We start from the raw sequence: 27,354 nt of genomic DNA, 5'->3' as shown, positions 1-27,354 counted from the left end.
TTACAAGTTTTTAAAACTTTATTATAAAATCCCTATTGAAGATATTGAACATATTAAGAAATGATAATTTAATGAACATAAAAACTTCAGTCTTTAAACAGATTTATATTAGTACTGATCTGGAAAACGATTAATCATTCATTGTAATCCATTCACTGTGAAGAGCCATAGATGCAGTATACCGAAGTGCTGGATCTGGTTCAATGAGACTTTCTAAAAATCCAGCAAAGGGAATAGCATCTACTCTCTTCCATTTATATTTTTCTACTAAAACATCTTCTATCTTCCATATTCTTAATAATTTCTTATCGATACCCAGCAATTGACCTATAAAAAAAAACAAATATTGCAAATATACTAAAATTACATGTAATTCATGATCATCATCATCATCAGGGCTTTTCATTCCGGATGGAATGTTTGCCGCTCTTACTTTAGAGCTCTCTGATTCGCTTATTGCGGTGAATCACTCCACATTTCACTTGAGTGGTGTCAAAGTTTGTTGTATGACTTGGCTTTCGTTATAATTTTCTTCCACTCATTTCAATATGTCATAGTTCCCTCCAGTTTCTCACTTCCAGAATTTTGATATCTCTCATGACCTGGTCTTCCCATCTCTATCTGGGTCTTCCCCTTGGTCTTTCAGTTTCTGGTGTCCATCTGGTGACCTTCTTAATCAGTAGATCGTTTTTCCTTCTCTCTGTGTGTCCCAGCCATCTCAGTCTCTGCGCTTTAATAAATCAAACTATATCTTCTCCCTTCATTATGTCTCTTAGTTCATGGTTCATTCTTCTTCTCATTTCTCCGTTGTCCATTCTTATCGGGCCCATAATTCGTCTGAGGAGTTTCCTTTCGAATAACCTCAATTTTTCTTCATCTTTTTCCGCGATTCACATTGTCTCAGATGCGTAAATAACTACTGGTCTGATAGCACCTCTGTATATTTTCAGTTTTGTATTTCTGGATAAGTTCTTATCGTTCATTACCCTACGATATCTCCAGTTTGTTTTGTTGTCTGCTACTATTCCCTCCTTCACTTCGCACTGCTCCTTCAATAGTATTCGCTGATTAGTAGTCACTATCCATCGTCATTTTTGTTAATCTAATTAACTTTGCTGATATAGGTATCTCGATTTTTCATTTCAATAAATAATTTATTTCTTCCAATACAGTCAAAGGATTGTCTAAATCTACATGTACTTAATTAATGTGATTAATATCTGCTATGCATTCCTATACTGAGGTATGATGGTATAGCTTCTATACTTATACCATTATATAGTTATACCTACCATTCAAAAAACGATTCCCCCGACTCTTCAAAGCAAAATCTGAAAAGACAAATAACAAATGTAAACTCTGAAGTAATGCCCGAAATAAGCGAAACAGAAATAGAAAATGCAATTAAAGAAATGAAAAGAAACAAAGCACTGGGTAACGATGGCAGGAATTCTGGCAGAAATTCTGAAAGAAGGCGGAGAAGAAGTCATCAGATACCTAAAAATACTTTTTAATAAATGCTTATTTGAAGGAAACATATCAAAGGAATGGAATACTGCTAACACAATATTAAAACACAAAAAGGGGACAATCATCATCATCATCATCATCATCATCGGTGACCGCTGACAGCCCATGGAGCGCCATGGTCACCCGTTGGTGTGTCTAGGCTCTAAAGTGTGTTGGTGTGGAGGCCAGCAACACGCATAACTCCTCAAAAGTTCTAAACGATATTTATCTAAAATATTACTTTTTTGTTTCTTTTTTGAGGTCAAAAAGGGGACAATACAGATCTGAAAAATTATCGTCCAATATCGTCCAATATCAACTTCATAAAACATTCACAAAAATAATTACAAATAGATTGACAACAAAGTTCGATTTATACCAACCAGTAGAGCAAGCCGGTTTTAGAAAAGGCTTCATTACATGTGACCATCTTTACACACTAAAGGTCCTAATAGAAAAAGTTAACGAATACAATTTACCAATTTGCTCAGAATTTATAGACTACGAAAAAGCTTTTGACAGCATATAATTATGGGCTATTTAGGAAGCACCGGTCAACAGCAGAATAGATTCTAGATCTAAGACATTAATACATAATATATACGAACATGCTGAAATGGTAGTCACAATGGATCACGGAATGAAAATGAGGCGAACAAAATATTACCTGCTGACACGGGCAATCCAACTGTAATTATGGACAAAATCAATATCAGGAGAAAATTCAAGAATTGGTCACAGATGGATCTTACAGACAAAACTAAAAAAGGACCCAACCAAATCACTGGCAAACACAGTACACTACACAAATTAAAGGAATACTTATAGACTACCAAAGAAGAGTACTAACAGCACACTACAGCAGGACACCACATCTAGTCGGAACCCCAAAAATTCACAAAGAAAATTTACCCTTCAGACCTATTTGTAGCAGTATATATTTTTCTTGCAGTGGACTGTAAAACTTCCTCCTAGACGTAATACAGCCTTTAATACACAACACAGCAATATTTATTACTACTACTACTATCGGTTTACAGCTTTCTCCGACGCCTTCCGACTCCTAACCGCCATTCTTCTCTGTTTAACCCTAGACCTGGAGGGATTTCTCTTTCCTCTAGTTCTTTTTCAATTCCCTCCCTCCAGCTTCTTCTCGGCCTTCCTCTTTTTCTTCTCCCTTGTGGTGTCCATGCCAAAATCTGTTTAGGGATCCTGTCATCTGGCATTCTCTGTACATGGCCGTACCATACCAGTTGTTTTGTTTTTATGTCATCAATTATTGTATGTGTTACTCCCATCATTTCTCGTATTCTCTCGTTCGGTATCTCTTCTTGATTTGCCTGCTGCTCTTCTCCAGAAGTCCATTTCTGTTACTATATAGTAACATTTTCTGAGCTCTTTGTTTCAGTGGCCAAACTTCACTGCCATATGTGATTATACTGCAATAGCAATAGCACAAATAGCAACTGCACAAATATTTATTACAATCTCACAATTCTTGCAAAACTAGCAGAAATAGATTACTAATACAAAAATATGCCAGTGGCGGATCTACAGGGAAGGAAATATGGGATATTTCTCTCCCTAACAAAATACAAAATTAAAGAAAAAAATTGTTGAAACATAAAAATATATTAGCTAAGACGAAACTTAAACCACAGACAGACAAATTCAACCCAATAAAACCGCCAGTTCTAAAGCAAAGTTCCCCTCCCAAAGCAAATGTCTAGATCCTCCACTGCAATATGCTAGTTAGTTTCGATATCACCAGCCTTTTCATCAATGTGCCTTTAGAGATCCATTGTGGTGGTGTGCCCACTTTGGCTCCATTGAGCCAAATGTGCTCCATTTTCCTTGATATCTTGATGGAAACATTCTCCTTGTACTTCACTCACTACCCCGAAAGTCTCAGAAAGATAGTCCAGGTGTTAGTGGATAGAATGTACCTTTAGTCTCATGAGACAACCTGTCTTGATAATACTTTATTGTTGCCCAAAGTTTCTCCACAGCATCGTTAAATGTGAACCATCCTTCTCTCTATTTCTGTCTTCGCTCAGCTTTTGTTTTTTTATTACATTCTCTCCCGATCTTCTGATATCTGGCCCAATAAATATATCTTCCGTCAACTTAGTCCTCCGAGAGTATTTTTAAATTTTTTAAATTAGTATGTATGTTCGCGGAGTGGACAGGGACTAGTCCACGACAAAATTCGCATGCGCACTTTAATTCCATATACAGTATGATATGGAATACGCAAATGAAAGGAATAAATTCGTTATTTCGTAAACCGGCGACTTTTAGCAAAAATCCCGAAACAGGTCGATTTTTATTTTTAAATTACAATATTTTGGCATATATGGCATACTAGCGACGTCGCGACGTCCATCTGGGCATGATGACGTAATCGATGATTTTTTTTTAAATGAGAATAGGGGTCGTGTGCTAGTTTATTTTAAAGGTTATTCAATTCTCTATTCAGTAATTTAAACATTTACATAATTATTTGTAGAAGGTGCCCAAAAAATTATTAAACTAAATAATTTGACAAAAAAAGCAGAATGTATGTATACTATTTATTTCAAAATACATTTTATTGCTGTCATAAATCAGAAAAAAATGTTTATTTCACAAATAAACATTGCTTTTCGCTTAAATTAAATGTTCAAACTTCCAAGACGCAGGTGATTGGTGGGAGCTGGCTTGAACATGGAATTTAATCGAAAAGCAATGTTTATTTGTGAAATAAACATTTTTTTCTGTTTTCGGGTAACAGTAAAATGTATTTTGAATTAAATAAATTACATACGTTCTTTTTTTTTGTCAAATAATTTAACTAAATTTTTTTTAATACCCTATATAAATAATTATGTAAATGTTTATATTACTGAATAGACAATTGAATAGCCTTTCAAATGAGCAAGCACACGACCCCTATTCTCGTTTAAAAAATCATAGATTACTTCATTACGTCCAGATGGATGACGTCACTAGTATGACATATATGCCAGAATATCATAATTTAAAAATAAAAATCGACCTGTTTCGGGATTTTTCCTTAAAGTCGCTGGTTTACGAAATAACTAATTTATTACATTCGTTTTCACCATACTGTATATATTATTATATCGACTGTTCTACAGCATCCGCCGTTTACCGCATCCTATTCGCCATGCTTTTCGATCACGAATATCTTCCTCGTTGAGTTGTCTACTGTTCATTGCTTTCTCTACATCTTGTATCCATATTTTCTTCGGTCTGTCTCTTTTTTGTTCTTTCGGGTGGTGCATACTGGATCATTTTCTTGGGCCATCTTGTTGGTCACATTCTCTGGACATGTCCGTACCATATTAATCTTTTTTTTCTATTCTGTCTATAATATCCTTTTCTACTTGCATTCTTTCTTTTATTTTATCGTTTGGGATATGCTGTAATTTAGATATTCTGATTCTGCAGCTTCTTCTAAGCTTGTCCATTTCTAAAGCTTATTTTTACTTCTCACACATCCGAGTTGTACAGGACAATTCCTTCCACGATAGTTTGGTAGATTCTTTTCTTTGTCTGATTTTGCAGTCCTTTACTCCACCAAATGCCACTCAGCTGTTTTATAGCTTTTCTTCCTTGACTTATTCGATATTGTATATCTTGATCGCATGTGGATTGTGGATTTTTTGTCAAAAATAGAACCTAAATATTTAAATTCATCACATCCTTTTATGTAGTCCCCTTCTAATTCTAAGTCTTTAGTATCACCTCCGACTACCAGGTATTCAGCTTTCTTCATGCTCATTTCCAAACCCCATTTTCAGTACTCTTTCAATTTAATAATCATGTATCTGGCGTCTTCTTTATCAGCAGCAATCACAACTTGGTCGTCAGCAAATAGCAACGTATACAAATAAGAATGTCCTACTGGTATCCTCATTGTTTGGCATTTCCTAGTCCAATATATCTTCTAACTTTAATTCCATATTATATTTATTTAATGTATTATCGTTGATTGATAAATCTACCAGTATATTAATAGTTAATAATTAATTATTAATATTAATTAATAGTAAATATACCTTGTATTTTTATCTCCATCCATCTAATGGCACTACAGCCCAAATTGAGCCTTGGCCTCCTTCAAAAAGCTTCTCCAATCATTTCGATTTACCGCTGTTCTTTTCCATGAACGCGTTCCCAGGAAGTTCCTGGCATCCTCATCGATTTTGTGTTCCCATCTCTTTTTAGGTCTTCCAACAGGTCTTTTCCCTGCATTCTTGCATTTAGCAATTTTCTGGGGATTCTATTCTCATGCATGCGGACCACGTGCCCTGCCCATCGTAATATCTGCAGTTTAGTGTATTGTGCTAGAGTTGGTTCGCTATATTGGTCGTATATTTCTCTATTATACCTAATTCGCCAGTTGTTATTTTCACTTATTGGGCCCAGTATCCTACATAATATTTTTCTTTCAAACACATCTAATGTATTGGCAGATTTCTGTATCACCACCCATATTTCACAGCCATAACTTATTATGGGCCTGATTATTGTTTTATAGACCCGGAGTTTTGTTTCCCGGTGTACGTCTCGCGATTTGAATATGTGGTCCATCGCGAAATAGGTTTTATTTGCCAGCACAAGCCTTCTATTTATTTCCGGTTCTTCTTCATTGCTTGCGACCAGATCCATTCCTAGGTACGTGAATCTATTCACATTATGTTCTATATCGTCAATAAAGTGTTGTTACGCCGGTCTATTTGATCTGGTTTGTATGAGTAGTTTTGTTTTATTTGCATTTATTGCTAGCCCTACTGCTTCTGTACTCTGTTTCAACTCGACGTAGGTTTCTTCCGCTGCATTCTTTGTTCTGCTCATTATGTTTATATCATCTGCGGATGCTGCTAATTGGGTAGATTTGTTTGTAAGTATGTTATTTCCGCTCACCGTCAACCGTCTAATTACATATTCAAGAACAATATTAGAAAGCGTTGGAGCCAGTTCGTTGCCTTGTTTTAGTCCTTGCGTTATCATAAACGCATCAGTGATCTGTCCTTGAATACATACCTGTGCTTCTGTTTCTGTCATTTGCACTAGTCGTATTAATTTTGATGGTATGCCAAATTCTTCCAATATATTAGGTAGAATTGTTCTATCTATTGAATCATAGGCTTGTTTAAAATCTACAAAGAGATTGTAAACGTCCATGTCATATTCCCATGCTTTGGCTAGTATTTGTTTAACTGTAAATAGTTGGTCAATATTTTGCCGAAACCCTGCTTGATATTCCCCGATGATTTTTTCCGTGAGAGGTTGAAGTCTTCGATTAAGGATGTTTGTGAATATTTTGTATCCCGAACAATGTAAAGAGATGCCTCTATAATTCTGACACAACAGTTTGTCTCTTTTTTTTATCTACCAACGGTATTATTTATATTATTTTAAAGTGCGCATGCTCCACTTGTCGTGGACTAGTCCCTGACTGTCTCCGCGAACATACTTAATATTTGAAATATTTTTTGTCTCTTGGGAGAAATTTGATAAACTGTTTCAAAAGCCTAAGTTTAGAAGAAGAAAAAGGAGGGGAAATTTTTCTGGTGGTACCAAGATTTCTTGGTCTAACGAGTATTTGTTTCTGTTTCTGAATTTTTTGGTTATCTTACTTAACATAACAGTTTGAGTTTCTTATCACACTCCTGATAAGTATACTTATGTAGCTAAATTTTTAGTAGAATTCGTAAAAAACTTATGAAGATCATATATTTTGGTCTCTTGATTAAAAATGAAAATAATAGTTTATTACTACGGCGTCTATCTCTTACCATTTGTAAAGTACTGACGTGCGTGTGTACCATTTTCAGTTATATATTGCGGTATACTACCTAACGTCTCCCAAATTAGACACAAATGGTCCAGATTTGCAGAAGGTTCTCGGTCGCCTTTCGGACTAAATAACATTTCTCCTGTAGCCATCTCAAATCCCATGCAACCTACTGACCAAATGTCAGCCGGAAAACTGTAACCAGCTCCTAATATCACTTCTAAGGCTCTATACTGTCGAGTCTGTATCTCAGATGAAAAATGATGCTCCTAAAATGAAAGCTGCATTATTCCATGGAAAAAGGAAACAACTTGTACAATGTACATACTTAAACATATAGTAAATATGTGGAGTGGAAGTCACTTACGGAATATAATTATTATTTCTGTTTTAAAAAATTATAAAAAAACGCTGGGACCCGTCGACTTTTATATACAGGGTGTCCCAAAAGTAGCGGAACGGTCGACTATTTCGTAAACTGAACATCCGATTGAAAAACTAAAAAATACGTGTTCAATAATTTTCAAAAATCTATCAAACGCCCCTAAATACCCTCCCCCCACCCCAGCCCCTGCAGGTGGAGTGGAGATAACTTTAAAATGTTAAATAGAAACCCCCATCTTGTATTGCAGATTTGGATTCCTTACGGAAAAGTAAGAAACTTTGATTCGAGACATTTTTTGAATTGTAAATAGATGGCGCTATAATCGGAAAAAAACGATTTACCGTGATACCACAGGTAAATTATAGAAACGGTCTGATATCTCAAGAAATACACTACCCAGTGAAAAAGCAAAAAATAAGTGATTAATATTTTTTAAAAACCTATCAAGTAACACCAAACATGACCCTCCACCCTACCCCCTGAAAATGGGGTGGATGTTACTTTAAAATCTTAAATGGGAACCCACATTTTTTATTGCAGATTTGGTCCAGATATTCCTTATAAAAAGTAAGCAAAATTTGTTCGAACCATTTTTTAAAATTGTTGATAGATGGCGTTATAATCAGAATAATACGATTTATTCGCGTCATCTATAAACAATTCTAAAAAATATTTCGAATAAATGTTACTTATTATTCTTTCATTGGAATCCAAAATTACAATAAAAAACGGGGGTTCCTATTTAAGATTTTAAAGTTACCCACCACACCACCTCCAGGGTGTGTGAAGTGGGGGGGGGGGATGGGGTCGAATTTGATATCATCTGATAGGTTTTTGAAAAATATTTAACAGATGTTTTTTCTTTTTTCATTTCGCAGTGTATTTGTCGATATATTAGACCGTTTCTATTGTGAATTTACCTATGCTATCACGATAAATCGGTTTTCCGATTATAGCTCCATCTATCCGCAATTCTAAAAAATGTCTTGAATAAAAGTTGCTAACTTTTACGTAAGGAATCCAGTTCTGCAATTACAACTAGGGGTTTCTATTTAAGATTTTAAAGCTACCCCCCACCCCACATCCAGCGGGTGGAGTGGGAGGTCATTGTTTATTCTCATTCGATAGATTTTTGAAAATTATTGAACACGTATTTTTCAGTTTTTCGATCCAATGTTCATTTTGCCAAATATTCAACCGTTGTGCTACTTTTGGGACACCCTATGTATAAAAATTTGGGGTTTTTAAACATAAATTTAAATGTACAAGTTGACTCACGCAAGCCTAGTATAGTCCAAAAAAAGCTTTATTTTTAATGGAGCACCCTTTATATTTTTATATTTTTATAAGCTCATTAACAAGCTACGAAAAACAAGCAACCGAACTATATGATGTAGGGTCTATTATTAATATTACAGGGTGAAATTTTGAAATAAGAGTGGAAACTACTTATGCAATAAAATTGTTTGTCCTTATTAAAAACAAAAAACAAAGATTTTGAAAAACGCTGGGACGCGTCAACTTTTAAATTCAAATGTGCGTGTTTTAAACGTAAATTTAAATTTACAGGGTGTTTCACGCAAGTCTAGCATAGTCCATCCTTTTATGTTTAATGGAGCGTCCTGTGTAATATATAAAATATATAAAACCATTATACGACAGTAAAACACTTCACATACCTGGCTGTACAGATAACTGAGGACGGCAGCGAGGAGAAGGAAATACTAAATATTGCTTGCTAACAAACCATACCTCTGTCGCAGGTGTTTGGATCTAAAGCCATCCATAGAGAAATAAAGTTTAAAACATATAAAACCATCATACAACCAATAGCAGCATATATGTTTCTTAGAAACATGGATCATAACAGAAAAGACAGTAAACCTTATTAAAACTTTTGAAAGAAAGATATTAAGGAGGATATCAGGACCCATTTGCGACAATGGCGTATGAAGAATAAGGTTCAACTACGAGTTCAACTATTATTACAAAGAACCCTCTATAGCAAATTATGCAAAAATACAAAGATTACGCTGGGCAGGTCGAGGTCACCTTCTAAGAATACAGAACACCTAGTAGAACGCTTGGTGGAACTATGGTGGGACGTCGGCCAGTAGAAAGACTAAGAAAGAGATGGATATACGAAGTGAGGACCGATGCTAAAGAGATATCGAGGCTGGACAACTGGAGGAGAGTAGCCAGGGACAGAGATACTTGAAGGCGGATGTTGGGGGGAGGCCGGGGCCCGACTTGGGCTGTAGCGCCATAGGAGAGAGTGGTATATTTTTATGTTTTTAAAACCTATTATGAATAATACAAAGTGAAAATTTGAAATTATGTATAATTTTGGTCACAAAATTAAACACAAAACCTAATATATTGACACTTAGATTAGAAAATTGATGTCTGTATTTAGATAATGTATAAAAAACCATTTTAATGTGTGATAAATTATTAATTTCAAAATTTTATATTAATTTAATGTCTTAACGAAAATTATACATAGTTTTAAAATTTCACCTTATTTCACCTATTCATAATGACCCTACATAATATAACTTTTTTGAGATGAGGTTTTAAGAAGCTTATAAAAACATATTATAAATACACAGGTTACGAAAACTTCTTTCTATAGTTTCCATTTTGTTAAATTTTGTAAAATATATTTATATTATTTTGATTTTTAATTTTAATCAAACTATTCTAGGTACACCACTGGTAACGTCACTTTGACGTAAAAGGTGCGTTTAAACGAGGTTAAAATTTTAAAAATCGATTCCCAAGGTTCGTAGATAGGGGGTATGTTGTCTCGTAACTATGTGGGCGGAATGACGGAAGCGAGGGGGAGGGGAATATCTACGTCACTCGTACGACAAAGTCTAATTTGACAGTTGTTTTTGGTTGTATTTCCGTATATTTTTGGGGAATTTTCTTATAATATTGTTTATTTTTATAATATTTGTTGAATTTTTAAGTATATAAGGACAATATTACTATAAATACTAATTTAGGTCCTATACAAAGACAGTAATGACATGTGAAGTGTGTTTTCGTAGCCGTGATATAAAGGTTAGAGGTTATTTTAACAATAATTATAATATGTAGTTTTGTATAATAATGAAATGTTTTTCAGATGAGTGGCGGTAACATTTGTAGCATAGCTATATGTAAAAGCAACTCCAAAATTCCTGAACCAGATGGAAACAAAATAATGGTTTTTTACATTTTCCAAATACCTTAACATTATCAAACAATGGATAATAAAATGTTGCCATAAAGATGAATGGGTTTCTAAACATAAGAAAATATGTAGCAAACACTTCCTCGTGTCTGAATATCTTAATATTATGTTGTTGTACAATAAATATATTATACACGGCTCACTAAAATAATTAGTTACGCCCCTGTACTACTGATTACTTAAAATTCAAGTAGTATTTATGTAGACCTTTCTGGAAACTCCAGGTTATTGTTGAGACTCGCATTTCAACCCCTCGCCGGAGCAGATCGTAAATAGCTTCCAAACTAAAATCATCTCTCATACATAATCGTTCTCCCGCTATTCGTTGAAAAAGGCCGCAAACCGGTCTTTCTTGCTATTCGTTTTATACTGCTTAGATAACTCAATTTGCTCAGTATTATCGACGATGATTTATTTAGCGTATTAGTGAGTGCCTTACAAATGAACCAAATGGATTATGGAATTCAATCAGAGCTCTGATGTGACGTCATCAAGGAATAAAACTGTGAGTACTCTACATATATGTGAACATAACTTATTAGTCGTGATACTGTATGCATTTTGAACCATATACCTCTCATAGCAAATATTCTTTGTGCCATTTATGCAGATAATACTTTAAATTACATTTGAAAAATCGTTATCTACTCTTAACCAGCTTACCTATGGAAATATACTCTATAACCGTACAATAAGTACAGGTTATCATTGTTGAGAATACTTTACGTATTGCCTCAACATTTCTGATCCATCGAGCCGTATCATATTAATTATTTATTAATTAAATCCTCAAGGTCCTTCGTATTTGCATATTTTGATAATCTCTATTCTGAGAATAACGGTTTTTCATTTATAGTGTCTTTCTGTTGCATTTGGAAATTTCCAAGCTACGCCGCCCCGGCACAAAAATAAAATATTCCTCTCTTTCTGCACTCAAATTCTCAGTATTTAACCCAGCACGTCTCTACAATAGCTGGTAGGTTGTTAAGCCCGGTCTACACGTGCAATTTCAGAAACTACTTGCTTTGTTCAAATAAAGGAGTCGTTTTGTTTGTATGAAAAAATATTTGCAGGGCACATTATTTTATTTTCGTAAATATATTTTTCTGTCTATAGTATACAAAAAGTGTACTCATTTCTTGGCTGATAGTACGGGTGTTAAAATTTTAACATTGTTTGTTCAACCTTTTGATTTAAATTAAATTTATAATTTTGAATCCGATTAAGCCTGGTTCACAGGTTACAAAAATTATTAAAAATAATTTTGTTTTCTTGCATAAATTGTAAGTTTTTGCTACATTTAGCTTCGCTTAAGCTCATTTTACACTTCTAGAAAACTATAGAAAATAAATAATTGTTTTTTCCTTCAATTTAATTAATTTAAATACTTGTTAAGGGTGTCTCACACTTGTTGAAAAATACCCATTTTGGAAAATTGCATATATTTTGAAATTTTTTAGTTTTGCATTTCATATACTAATCTGCACTCATACAGGGTGATACTATTAAGCCAATCTCACACTATTAAACGTGTAATATATAATATATTGTACATATTCTCTCATTTTCGCATCGATTTATAGGTTTAGACATTTGCAAATAATCTATCTAATCTCCCATTCTCGCAACATGGCTGATCGATCAAAATATAACCGACAGAGGCTCACCGCAAAACTTGATATAACCAAGTTGGCTGATTCGGTTCCCACAACTCTTAATTCTCTAAACAAATATAAAATTCGTGAAATAATTTCACAACTCAAACATTCTTACGGACTTTTCCGCGATGCTCAAAATGTGCTGGAGACGATCCCCGAGGAACCTACCCCCTCTACTGATTCCTCTGTGGTTTTTGATAAATATTTGGATACAATTTCTCTATTGGAAGAAAGATTAGAGGTCATTGAAAGTTCTAATGTGACTGCTACCCCCTCCCTCCAATTTGACCCTAATTCTTCTCTAACCTCACAGTCTATGGCTAGGCAACGAACAGTAAACCTCCCTTGTATTCAGTTAAAACCATTTAGTGGCTTAGTTACTGAATACAATTCATTCATTGAGACCTTTGATACAATAATAGGATCTGATACTACATTAAGTGATCTGGAAAAACTCATTTACCTCAAAAGTTTTCTAACTTCCGAGCCTTTGACGCTTCTCGAGCATATCCCACTCACAGGTGACAATTACAAAATAGCCCGGGATAACCTGACACAAAGGTACGCCAACTCTAAATCGCTTATCAAAACTCTCATCTCTCAAATTCTTGATGCGCCTCCTATTTCTGGTAACGCAAATCACTCACAATTAAGAAATTTTCATACGGTCATGTCAAATAATTTCAAGGCCCTATTGAACTTGAATAGGCCCCCTTCAGATCTCTTGCATTTACTTCTCATACATATCGCTACTCAGAAGCTCGACGCACCTACCATTAGGGCTCTTGAGTTCCAATCCGGTGGTAGCCAAGCTACCCCTGATTTTGTCCATTTTCTAGGGGAAATCGAGACACGCGTTGTTCATCTTGAGAATATTCACTCTCAATCAAAACCAAAATCGACTACTACTTCCAGACACTCTTTACACCTAGCCTCAGACACTTCTACCAGTAACCTTTCGCCTCGCTTAGGTCCTAAGAAATGTTCCTATTGCAACGACTCTCACTCGATCTACTCTTGTCCTCAGTTCAAGCAGTTGAATTCTAAAGAACGTTTTAGTTTTGTCAAACAAAATAAATTTTGTATTAATTGTCTTGGGTCTCACATGCTCGATCAGTGTAAATCCAAATTCACTTGCATAGTTTGTAAATCTCGTCATCACACGTTGCTCCATTTCGACAAAACGGGTCATAGTAACCCTTCCGCGGCTGTTGGCCAACACAACTCAAATAATCATAATAAAACCGCTATCTCAAATAACTCCCATATACAGGGTAATTCACAACAGGGGCCCTCACATGTTAGAGCTCCTGAAACGGAAGTTAATCTTCAAAATTCGACTCCACATTCAATGGCTCTATCTGCAGCCTCGCTTGATAATTATTTGGTGTTATTAAGCACACTCCAGGTCTATCTTGTCGCTCCTAGCGGCAAGAGGGTCTTCGCAAAGGCACTTTTAGACTCGGCCTCACAGGTTTCATTTATTAGTGCTGACCTCGTAAAGGAACTGTCACTCACCACTAGAGATGGAAAATTACGGATCAACGGAATTAACTCCACCTCATCCTCGTCTCAATCTATTGTAGATACAACAATTTTCGCTGTCGCTAACGACGTTCCTTTTGACATCTCGTGCGCTGTACTCCCAAAGATAACAAATCCGCTCCCTCAAATTTCTATTTCAGCGAGCAAACTAAACATACCCTCAGAGATACCATTAGGTGATCCGATGTTCCATGTAACATCCCCAATTGGTATCCTGCTCGGTGCTGACCTGTATAACGATATCATTCAACCTGAAATAATTCGTTTGGGAAAAGGTCTTCCCGTTCTTCAACGCACTCTACTCGGGTACACGATATCAGGGTCAGTTCCAGACTTTGCTCTCAAGTCGAAAAATACTAAAAAGGCTTTGGAATTTTATTCAAACTCTCTCGTTACTTGTTGTTCTCATAACATTCCTTCCGCCGTAAATGAGCCGGTAGTGTCCAACGAGGAACTATTCGATCATTTACAAAAATTCTGGGAGCTGGAAGAAGCCGCTCCTCAGAACACCGATCTCGTTAATGATCACCCCGCTGAAATTAATTTTGTAAAACATGTTAATGTTCTCCCCAATGGACGATATGAGTCCACACTCAATCTCAAACTCCCTATCGAAGATATAGACATGGGAAATTCGTTTCTCTCGGCAAAAAGACGTTTTCTAAGTCTCGAGAAACGTTTTCAACTCAACCCTGATTTATTGGAAAAGTATCAGGACATTATATCGGAATATCTCAATAACGGACAAATAATTCAAGTGCCGTTAAAAATGCTAAATGACTCAGGTAAACCTAATTACTTTCTCCCTCACTTTCCCGTTTTCAAATCCAACTCTACTACTTCCACTCGTATAGTTTTCGATCCAAACAATAAATCGTCTACGGGAATCTCCCTCAGTGACGTCATAGACAAAGGTTATGTCGTCCAACATGAACTTTTTGACATTCTCGCTAAGTTTCGTCAGTTTAAATTCGCACTAGTAGGCGACATCAAGGCTATGTTCCTACAAATCGCCATTTGTCCCACTGAAACATTTCTGTTAAATTTTCTCTTTAGGGACAATGTTCAGCAGCCTTTACGGTGCTATCAATTTCAAAGATTACCCTTCGGGCTCCCAAGTAGCCCATTTATCGCTCAAAGAGTTATCAAGCACATCGCTGACAACAACAAACATACCCACGAACTTGCTACTAGTGTTCTGCAAGAATCTATCTATATGGATGACCTGATCAGCGGTGCTGACAGTCTTCATGAATTAAATTGTCTTTTCGAACAATTAACTTCTTTGCTAGAAACCCATGGTTTCCTCCTCCACAAGTGGAACTGCAGTTCTTCAGAATTTCTGTCTCAACACAATTTAAATCCCGTCTCTGAAGTCAGTCTTAACTTCACGGGATCTGATAAAGTCTTAGGCATATTCTGGGATTCAGAACACGACCACTTTTCGTTTAAAACTCTCTTTTCTCTCCTACATTGCTACTTTGTATGACCCGCTAGGATGGTTATCCCCTGTCCTTGTGAACGCTAAGCTCTTGATACAGGAAATATGGTCCCAGAAATTGGACTGGGATCAACCCATTGACTCACCCATCATTATGAAAAATTGGCAAAACCTCTTATCGACATTCAAAACTATAGAAGAGGTCAAGGTACCTCGATGCTTACTTTTACAAAAGAAAGTTGTTGATGTTCAATTAATTATTTTCACCGACGCATCGGAAAAAATATACAGCACTTGTGTGTATCTCAAAGCGACATACTCAGACTTTTCTGTATCGTCGCGGCTTATCGCTTCTAAAAACAAAATTTCTCCGCTAAAAAATAAACTCACTATCCCCAAATTGGAACTTTGTGGAATAGTGTTGGGAGTCACTCTGGCTCATAGACTTTTTCACATCTTCAAGAAAAATTTGAGTATATCTTCATCTCATCTCTTTGCTGACTCTACAATTGCCTTGTCTTGGATACTTTCTAAAAGACACATTTGGAACATTTTTGTACAAAACAGAATTCAAAAGGTCAATTCCTTGTTGGAAACTTTTCCTTGTGATTTCTATTTCGTCAGAAGTCACGAAAACATCGCTGACCCCGCTTCCAGAGGGATAAATGTCTTTGATAATCCCCAGACCACCGAAGACTGGTTATGCGGACCTAGCTTTATTAGAGACAATCCCATCGATTTTTCTCTTCATCAAATTCCTCGTCTTGAGGATGATCTTCCTGAATTAAGGAAGTCAGTTGTCTCAAACATAGCAACAAATCACGAACTCAACGACACCTTTGAAAATCTATTCGCTAAATCTTCTTCTTTTCGTAAAATTCAAAGAATTGTCGCTTATCTTTTTAGATTCATCAGTAATATTAAAAAGAAAATGAATAACTCCCCACGAGATACGGATATATTGACGCCACCCGAAATGGAGATCGCTGATCACGCGATCATCAGGTATATCCAAAGTATCTACTTTAAAAAAGAGATTCTTGAATTGAAAAATGCTAAACTCGTGACCAATAAAGCCATTCGTAAACTCAACCCCTTCCTACAACATAATGATGGGCTGATTCGTGTGGGAGGACGTCTCCGACACGCCCCCATATCGTATAATCAAAAACACCCCATTCTACTTCCTTCTAAATGTCGAATTGTAGAACTAATGTTGACTCAAGCTCATCATAAGTTATTACATTCAGGCGCGCAAACAGTACTTTCGTATGTCAAAATGAAGTACTGGCCAATTGACGGATTAAGACAGATTAAACGCTTAATTCGTAAGTGTGTAAACTGTTTCCGATTCATGACACCCAATTCTGTTCAACAGATGGCAGATATGCATCCCGATCGTGTACTCCCCACTAGACCCTTCCAAGTCGTCTCAGTGGACTATGGGGGGTTCTTCTTACTTAAGTCCTCACATTTGAGGAAGGCACCGCTTTACAAAGCATACGTTGCCTATTTCATTTGCATGAGCACTAAATGTGTTCATATCGAACTCGTCACAGGATTAAGCGCAGAAGCCTATATTCTAACTCTGAAAAGGTTTATTGCCAGAAGATCCACGCCCAGTGTTATTTGGAGTGACAATGCCACAAATTTCCATGGGGCAAAAAATGAAATGCGTGAATTATATGATTTTTTCTTAAATCAAAATAATTCGGAACAGATTAAGGAATTCTGTACTCAAAACTCCATAACTTTCAAGATGGGTGTTCCCCGCAACCCCCATCAATTCGGCCTCCATGAGGTAGGAATAAAGAGTGTGAAGTATCACATCTATCGAATTATAGGAAATTCCCACTTCACCTTTGAATTGTTTAACACAATATTATGCCAAATCGAGGCTATTCTAAATTCGAGACCCATCACTAGGATGTCGTCTGACGCCAATGACTTCGCTTTCCTATCTCCAGCTCACTTCTTAGTTCAAAGAAGTTTAACCGCGCCCCCTGAACCAAGTTTTTCAGATATACCTGAAAATAGGTTGAATCTTTTTCAGCGTATTAGTAAAATTCAACAGCAATTTTGGAAATTGTGGAAAAAAGACTATCTTTGTCTCCTGCAGCAAAGAAATAAATGGACCGACCCTACTGACCCTGTCAAGATCGGGGATTTGGTTCTGTTGAAGGAGGATGGTACTCCTCCACTCTTATGGCCAACTGCCAGGGTAATAGATGTATTGCCTGGTAAGGATGGTCTAGTTCGTACTGTCAAGATTCACACTACTCACGGTGATTTTCTTCGTGGTATTACGAAAATCGCTGTGATTCCCCTGGAAGATTAAAATGTATCCCTAGGGGAAAAACTTACCGTTTTCCTCCATTTTATCGTTGTTACCCCTTGTGTATATAAACTCTAATTTCTTCAAACATTTCTTATCGTTGTGCACATCTTTGCCAATCCCCTCTCTTCGAGGTGATATAGGCCATCTCTCTCGCCTGTCGCCCCCGGCAATATTTACAATAAATATATTATACACGGCTCACTAAAATAATTAGTTACGCCCCTGTACTACTGATTACTTAAAATTCAAGTAGTATTTATGTAGACCTTTCTGGAAACTCCAGGTTATTGTTGAGACTCGCATTTCAACCCCTCGCCGGAGCAGATCGTAAATAGCTTCCAAACTAAAATCATCTCTCATACATAATCGTTCTCCCGCTATTCGTTGAAAAAGGCCGCATACCGGTCTTTCTTGCTATTCGTTTTATACTGCTTAGATAACTCAATTTGCTCAGTATTATCGACGATGATTTATTTAGCGTATTAGTGAGTGCCTTACAAATGAACCAAATGGATTATGGAATTCAATCAGAGCTCTGATGTGACGTCATCAAGGAATAAAACTGTGAGTACTCTACATATATGTGAATATAACTTATTAGTCGTGATACTGTATGCATTTTGAACCATATACCTCTCATAGCAAATATTCTTTGTGCCATTTATGCAGATAATACTTTAAATTACATTTGAAAAATCGTTATCTACTCTTAACCAGCTTACCTATGGAAATATACTCTATAACCGTACAATAAGTACAGGTTATCATTGTTGAGAATACTTTACATATTGCCTCAACAGTTGTGTTTTTTGTATTTTAATTTAATAATAAATAATTATTTATATTATTCGTTCTTTTGTTGTTGCATACCACTAAAAATAATAAAAATGCTGCACATTCCACGAAAAACATAATAAGTAAGTAACCTACATACATATTAGTATTTTTGCTTTTAACTTTTTCTTTCGTTTTTTTTTGGGTTTTTGTGCGAATTAAACTGTTTTGTCCATTTAAAACACACATAATAAGCGTTAAATCAATTCTAGTGTTTTGTCAGCAGACTATTGATTTTTAAGGGAAAAATGGATATAATTACCAATATAAGAACCACTTAATATACTTATACCCAAGAAAATCCCAAAATATATTGCAAAACTTAAGTATTTGAACCATTTGTCGTACAGGTGACGTATTCCCGCCTTTAAAAAGCGAACATTTGATTGGTCTAAAGTTACGAGACAACCTATGCAATAATCTATTAACTTTGATCGACTCCTATATACATAAGCCCGTAAACATTTCAATGACCGTAACTGTACCACAAATACTTAATACAATTCGAAATAAATAAGTTTAATTACCTCCCAACAAGCATTTCCTAAATCAGCAATTTTAATTTCGATGTTAGGACTAACCCACATCGGTGCATTTAAGCGTGGTTCTCCATGCCGTCTTCTAAAATCAGGTAATTCTCCTAAAAATTTATCATAAGGGTACGATTGTCCTCTCTGTTCCTCAAATTTAGACAGGATATTTTCATCGGAGTCTCGTAAACTTCTTTCTCTATCTATCCAGCAATCTGCTGCAACTAAAAAACTTAGAATTAAACAAAAAAATTTAATCATTTAAATCAATTAAAAGCATATATTTTATTTATATTAATCGGGAAACTTGGAATACATGGAATTCAAAAAACAAAAGAGGAAGACTCCTTTTTCTTTAGATTGCGAGATGACTTTTGTACAGTAGAAATTTCGAACCAGGAAACGTTATACGGGGTGTTTCATTGAGAAACGGAAATACTTAAATGGTAATATAGATATACCTAAATAAATAAATAAATAAATACTTTATTTTCTTTTAGACAGACAGAGTCTGTATAGAATTTGTCAAAAGTAATACATTAAGTAAATATAACAAACAAATAAACAATTTCACTACACAAACTAACAATGAAAATACATTTAAAATTGAAGAAATTCTTCAACCGAATAAAAAATGTGTGTCATCAGAAATTCCTTTAAATTTAGTTTAAAGCTTGTCAGGCTCTTACACAATTTTATATGGGTTGGTAAACTATTATAGTTTACTACTATTATAGTAGACCAGGTAGTTATTGCCCAAGACAAAGAAGACCTGGAGTATATGGCTAGAAAACTAATGGAAGAGTACAAAAAATGGGGCCTCGAAGTAAATGTCCAAAAAACACAATATCTTTGCGTAGGAGGAGAAAAAAATCCAGATGACCTCGACTTAGAAGATGAAACTATTAAGAAATGTGACCAATGTACATATTTGGGGGTAAAACTGACAAAGACAGGACGAAGTGATGAAGCCATAAAAGACAGAATAACCAAAGGAAAACAAGTTATAGGTGCGCTGAATTCAGTATTATGGCAAAAAAATATAAGACCGGAAACGAAAAAACGAATATATAATACCATATTAAAACCAGTAATCGTCTATGGCTCAGAAGTGTGGCAGTTATCACAAAAACTTAAAGGTAACCTATTGGCAGTTGAAATGGATTTTTGGAGGAGAGCAGCGGGAAAGTCTAGATTAGAACATGTGAAAAATGAGGACATCAGGAGACAAATGAAAGTACAAAGATCAATTATAGAAGACATCGAAAAACAACAACTAATATGGTACGGACATGTTAGACGTATGGGGGAAGAAAGACTACCCAAAAAGATATTAGAATGGGTACCACCAGAGAAAAGAAAACGAGGACGACCACCAACAACATGGATCCAAGGAATCTCAAAAGCAATGTCAGCAAGAAATCTATCTGAAGAAGACTGGCAGAATAGACAGGCTTGGCGAACGGGAACCCAAAGGCGTATTACGCTGTGAACGGGATATATATATATATATATATATATATATATATATAAACTATTATAGTGTCTTGGTCCCATTATACTCGGGGACCTGCAATATATATTTCCCCTACACATTGGGGCACCAAGGTATCTTTATATCTAGTGTTCATGTTATGTATTTGCCCATTGGTTTTAAAATTTTCGAGGTTATTAAATATATATATTACAAGTCTCCAGAATATAAATACAGGCCAATGGCAATATTTTGAAATTTTGAAAGTATTGCCTACAACTTGTTTTATGACGGATACCAGCAATAGTCCGTATTATTCTTTTTTGTGCAAAAAAGACTTCATTTATATGGGAACTTGATCCCCAAAAACAAATCCTGTATCTCAAACGAGATTCGGCTTGGGCACAATAAAGCATTATTAATTGTTTCTCCGTTAATACTTGTTTTAAATTTCGAAACAAAAACGTTACTGAGTTTAACTTTACGGCCAGTGTATCACAATGTTTCCTCCAATTAAGACATTCATCTAAATGAAGTCCTAAGAACTTTAATGATGAAACAAGTTCAATATCATTATTATTTATATTTAAGTTAATTGGGTTAATACATCGTTGCCTATTATGGAACTGCATGAAATGAGTTTTTTGGGTGTTCAACAATAAATAGTTCTTACAGAACCAGTTGTAAAGATCTGACAGCAGTAAACTGTTACATTTGGACTTCAAAGAAGTATCAGGTCCATTGACTATTACATTTATGTCGTCTGCAAATATCGTGAAATGTCCATCCGAGTTAACCGAGACAACATCGTTTACATAAATAAGAAAGAGAACAGGTCCTAAAATTGAGCCTTGCCTTGAACCTATGTCAATATCGAGTTGGATTTATGCGTCGCATTTGATAATTTTTCTTTTTCTGTTAAGCTGACGTATTGACGACGTGCAGTTAAATATAATGTTAACCAATTGACCGCACGTCCTTGAATGCCGATATTTTTTAATTTATAAAATAAAATTTCGTGATTGACACAGTCGAAAGCCCTGCTAAGATCACAAAATATCCCAACAGGACTCTCTCCAGTGTCTATTAGAGATGTGAGAGTATCATAAAAGGAATGCATTGCTGTATGGGTAGATTTTTTGCACTGGACACCATGTTGGTTACTAACAATCACTTTATTCGTCTGTAAAAATGAGTTCAGTCTTTGTAAATAACTGTATTCAAAAATTTTTGAAAATACCGAAGAAATTGTTATTGGACGGTAATTATTTACTAGTTTTGGGTCACCTTTTTATGAATTGGTAACACCTTTCCCGTTTTTATACAATCTGGAAAATTGCCATTTGAAAATGATAAATTAACTAAATCTGTTAATGGCGATATTATAAAAGAAACAACCTTTTTTATTAAAAACCCAGGGATTTCATCAAAGCCCTGAGATTTTTTGTTTTTTAGTTTTTGGTTTAATAATTTGTTTAATTCTATTATAGTGTACGGATGTAGAAGAAAGTGGTCATCCAAAACAGTGTTGTTCCAAATATATGTACTATCAGGTTTGTTTGGAATGGTCGCAATTGCATCCAATGGAGCATTTTTAAAAAATAGGTTAAATTTATTGGCTATTTCTAATGAATCTGTAATTAAGTTATCCCCGTTTGAAAGTGTTATGTTACTCTCATTTTTTTACTTTTTGAAAAATCAGATATAATTTTCCAAGCACTTTTAGAAGGATTATCTGAGGTGTTTATTATATCTTGGTAATGGCATTTTTGTGGCTTATCTTGGCAACCAGTAAATGGTTGACTTCAATTAGTGCGGTCGTAAATATTAGTAAATTTATCTGACCTGCTGGCCCATTGTTAAGACCCACCCGGAGCGATAGGCAACCGAGGTAGACAGAGTTAGTCTTTTGACAATAACACTGACTAGACGATACTCCTATAATAAAGCAAATAATCCACAAAAGTTTAAATAAATACGACGACAAAAACAAAAAAACGGATGTAAAATGTTTTGCTTTGCCTTATATACCCGAAATTAATGTTTTCAAATGAGTTTTAAAATAAATTAAATCTATTTTAATTGCTAAGATTATAGAAAAAAAAACATTCAAACATATATAAATTTTACCTGAAACCGGATCTTTTATACTATTGAAGTACCAGTACAAGTATTGAAGTCAACCATTGAAGTCAACCAGTTACTGCTAAACGTACCATACACATATATATGTTTTATTCAGAACCCAGACTGCCCACTTACTAATCACAAAATACAGGTCCGGATTAAGAAAAAAATATAAAGAGATTGTGACCATAAAACAACATCCTGTATATTGAAATTTTAATGGTTCGCTAAGTTTAATGATTCGCTTCAATTTTTTGTGCAAACTATTTATTGACTTCATTTTGAAACTATATTGAATTTTTAAGTACTCTGAGCAATAAAAACTTAAATGCAATAAAGATCAACTCCCTTCTATACGCTGATGATATAGTTTTAATCACAGACACAGTAGGAAAATGCAGAAGCTAATAGATATTTGGCAAAAAGAGATACAGAATTTAAAAATGGAAATGAATCTCACTAAAACAAAACTTGATAATAAATGAAGATGAGAAAAAAGAAAGAAATACTAATATAGTAGTAAGGGAACAAGTAATAGAACACGTAGGTATTTATTTTTGAATATTTGGGAAATATAATACCAGATGATGGGAAAACGGACATGGCAATAAGTAATAAACTGAAGAAGGCTACTAACTTGTATTACTCTTTAAATAATACAATTTCTGGAAAATCAGAAATAGGCAACATAACTAAACTGAGAGTATATAACAGCATAGTAGATCCGATAATGACATATGGGGCGGAAACATGGATTGTGCAAAAGAAACCTGAATCAATGATAAACGCGACCGAGATGAAATACATTAGAAGAATACCTGCAGTAACAAAATTTGGATTAAGAAATTAAGATAAGTAGACAGCTGGAACAAGAACCGTTAATGAGGAAGATCGAAAACAAACAATTTAGCTGATTTGGCCACATACAACGAATGAAGCAAAAGAGACTAACAAAGAAGGTACATGAAGCCAAAATGGTCAACAAAAGAAAAAAGGGAAGGCCGAGGAAGACATGGATGATCGAGATCCAGGATATAGGTGAAAGGATACACATGAGTATAAGAGATATTATGAAGAACCTGGCCATCAATAGAAGCGCATGGAAGAAATGGATAAGAGGCGGAGAACCCGACATCCGACGCCCTGAAAGGCACTAAGGATTATGAGAAATAAAGAATAACAAACCATTAAAGTTAGTAAATCAATACTCATTTTGAAAATACTAAATTATGGTGAACTACATTGGTTTTCCCTTTTATGGTTGTAATCCAATCCAGTGTGCATTTTATAAATTCCGGTTCGTAAATTTTTAATAGTTTTTAAAATACCTTTTAATACTTGAGTAATTCAAAGTGGTTTTAGGTCTGGTTGATCAACAACAGACCAGATCTTTGTGCTAAGGCAAATACTGGAAAAAAACCAATGAATTTAATATCGACACATACCATCTTTTCGTAGATTTTAAATCGGCGTAAGATAGTGCCCTAAGAAATAAATTGTATGAAACCATAGATGAATTCCACATCCCCGATAAGCTGATAAGATTGGTTAAGGCTACAATATGTAAAGTATTATGCAAAATCGAAATACACGAAGAACAATCACATGCGTTTGAAACGCATGATGGACTGCGACAGGGAGATGTGCTGGCGTGTCTCCTTTTCAACATAGCTCTGGAAAAGGCGGTTAGGGATGCTCGAATAGACAGAGGAAATATTTTTAATAAATCATCCCAAATTTTGACATATGCAGATGATGTAGACCTAGTGGTAGGGGAGCAAAGTATAGTAAATGTGCAGTCACTCAAGCGCTGTGGGGATCTATTGGGCTGTGATTATCAGGTAATAAAACCAAAAAAAGTTAAGAAAAATGTTCCATTTTAGTGGGGACTTGCCATTTTTTAATTTAATTTTCCATTTCCAACAATCGTTTTTTCCGATTATAGCGCCATCTGTCCATAATTCGAAAAAATATTTCGAATAAAAGTTGCTTATTTTTACGTAAAGAATCCAACTCTGCAATAAAAATTTGAGACTCGTATTTAAGATTTTAAAGTAACCCACCACCTCACCTCCTTGGGGGCTCGTGTTTGGTACAATTCGATAGATTTTTCAAAAATATTGGATAAGTGTATTTTGCAGTTTTTCGATCTGATGTTTATTTTGTGAAATATCTTGGGATTTGTATTTAAAATTTTAAATTTACCCCCCACCCCTCTCCGTGGGGGTCATGTTTGGTATCATTCGATAGATTTTTGAGAAATATTAAACACCGCCTCATTACATGTTCGTCGTTAGACTTTCTTAATGATAATTTTCGGAATACTTACATGGATCTGACGTGGCAGCTCTCATAATTGGCCTTTTAGATTCCCTGATTTTAATTAAGTAGATTATTATATCTGAGGTCATTTAAAATCATAAGCGTATTCTTCCGAAATAAATACTCGTGACGAATACAAGAAGCTGCCAGGGAAATAAAGAACAATCAAAATGTAATTCGAAAATCGGTTAGAATATCTTATCTCATCTTAAAATGGACAAGGAAATGTATATACCAAAATGGAAAACATTTTGAACAATTGTTATAGTTTGTATAGTTTTAATCTATGTTATGTTAGTTAAATTGTTGCACAATCAACGATATTTTTAATTAGAATGAAAACGACCTGTTTTTTCCAATTCTTTACTAAAACATTAAAAAATTACATTATCACAATCCTAATTTTTAATGATGTGCATACAGCTACAAAAATAGCAACCGATGTAGTAAATAAGTAAAATATTTTTAAAATAAATGAGTATTGACTCAATAACTTTAATTTATTATTAAGAGTTAATACCCGCGTTTTAATCTCAAGAGTTCTTAAAATATTTCAATATAATTGCAAAATTAAAGTCATTAAATAATTATGTGCGCAAAAAATTGAAGCGAACCATTCAACTTAGTTTTTTCCGCTCTTTTCAAATATATTTTAAAAGTTTCAATATGCAGTGTGTTGTTTCATGGTCACATTTACTATTTTTTGTTTTCTTAATCCGTACCTGGATTTGTGTTGTGATTAGTAGGTGGGTCGTTTATGGTTCTGAATAAAACATATCTGTACCAAACATCAAAAATATACAGGATGGTTCTAACGTTATGGATTCTGAAAGAAATGAGCAAAATCGATAAAACACTGTAAGTCGGTTATAAAAACTGTTAGAGCCAATGAATGTGGTATATCTAGAAGCACCTCAGGGACCCCTATTCACCATTTAAGTATTTCCGTTCCCCAATGGAACATCCTGTATAATCATTGACTGAATCAGTCATACTCTCAAGCAATATCTAAACATCACATAAATAGCTAGACAGATAAAAGTGACAGATGAAAATGGTCGCATTCAGTCAGGAGACGAAAAAGTGAGGGAGCAGTTCCCGATGGAGCGGTAACAGTTGTGTTTCGTCTTGTGAACGTCCGCTCGCTAAATTTTTAACAGCATATCTCTTTCTGTTATATGTAAGGTTATATACTTGTCTATGGACTGTTCACCGTTTGCCCTATTTTCCAATTCATAATTAGTATTTAACGTCGCCTTTCAACAAGTCTATTGACAAATTCACAAAAGTAGCATACGTTGGAGGAAGGTAGTGGAATTAAAATGAGCTCACTGTCATGGCGACCGTTCCGTAACACGTTCCGCAAGTAGCGCCACATTCAGACAAGGAATTCCCAAACAGTTGCGGAACCGCTCTGTCACTTTTTCGTCTCCTCAATGCGACCTATAAAAGATAAGAAATAAGTCTGGGGTAACTGAAAAACAAACAGGAAAGAAACACAGCTTTATAGATAGTACAGAGAAATTCGAGATAAAATATCAGTTAACTTACCATAAGACCGTGGCATATCAATTCCTAGTTCAGTGAACTTTTCTGTTTTTCCTATTATGCTTTTGATGTAGTTTTCATCAACTTTTATCAATATATTTTCTGGTTTAATATCAGTATGAATTATGCGACATGCTTCATGAAGGTAAGTTAATCCTTTTAAAACCTAAAAAGTAAGTACTGTCAAAAAGTATAGTAGTAACAAGGATTGTATATATGCATTCTAGGATCATAAATGAGTTGATCTGCATTTTTTAGAAAACATTTCAAATTTATGTGACGTCACCGTTTAGCGTATCGCCGCCATCATAGTAAAGCTTATTTTTTCTTCTTTTCAGCAATACCAAAAAAGCACCGTAATAACACTTATGAAAAACTCCATTACATTGCAATTTTATTAATTCATTTTTATTTTTCACTATTCTTGGTACGCCACTGATAGATAGATAATCTAAAACAAAAACCAGTAGTAGGCACTGAAGAAATGTCAAAAACCATTTTGTATATAATAAAATGTCAAGTTTTAAATTAGTCTTACTTGTATTTTTTGATATATGCAGTCTGCAGTGTTTAAAAAGTAATTTAAGAATATGTAA

General features: G+C 34.9%; 1 protein-coding gene across 3 annotated transcripts in view; it reads right to left on the bottom strand.

Annotated features, from left to right (window-relative positions):
- The window catches only part of LOC114333089 (SRSF protein kinase 2-like), a 110,670-nt gene continuing 83,316 nt past the window's right edge, over positions 1-27,354 (bottom strand). For 2 of the 3 annotated variants that reach the window (XM_028282918.2, XM_028282917.2), the window contains exons 4-7: positions 26,762-26,924; positions 19,285-19,511; positions 7,317-7,584; positions 1-327 (exon numbers count right to left, since the gene is read on the bottom strand). In XM_028282918.2, coding sequence (XP_028138719.1) covers positions 131-327; positions 7,317-7,584; positions 19,285-19,511; positions 26,762-26,924 — 855 coding nt within the window. In that variant the 3' untranslated portion in view covers positions 1-130. Of the gene's footprint in view, positions 328-371; positions 1,332-7,316; positions 7,585-19,284; positions 19,512-26,761; positions 26,925-27,354 lie in introns of those variants that run through there. The other variant, XM_050663635.1, reaches the window with a different exon arrangement.

Source organism: Diabrotica virgifera, chromosome 10, assembly GCF_917563875.1.
Source record: "Diabrotica virgifera virgifera chromosome 10, PGI_DIABVI_V3a".
Taxonomy (NCBI): domain Eukaryota; kingdom Metazoa; phylum Arthropoda; class Insecta; order Coleoptera; family Chrysomelidae; genus Diabrotica; species Diabrotica virgifera.
The sequence above is the reverse complement of the archived record's forward strand: the minus strand, read 5'-3'. Positions and strand labels throughout refer to the sequence as shown.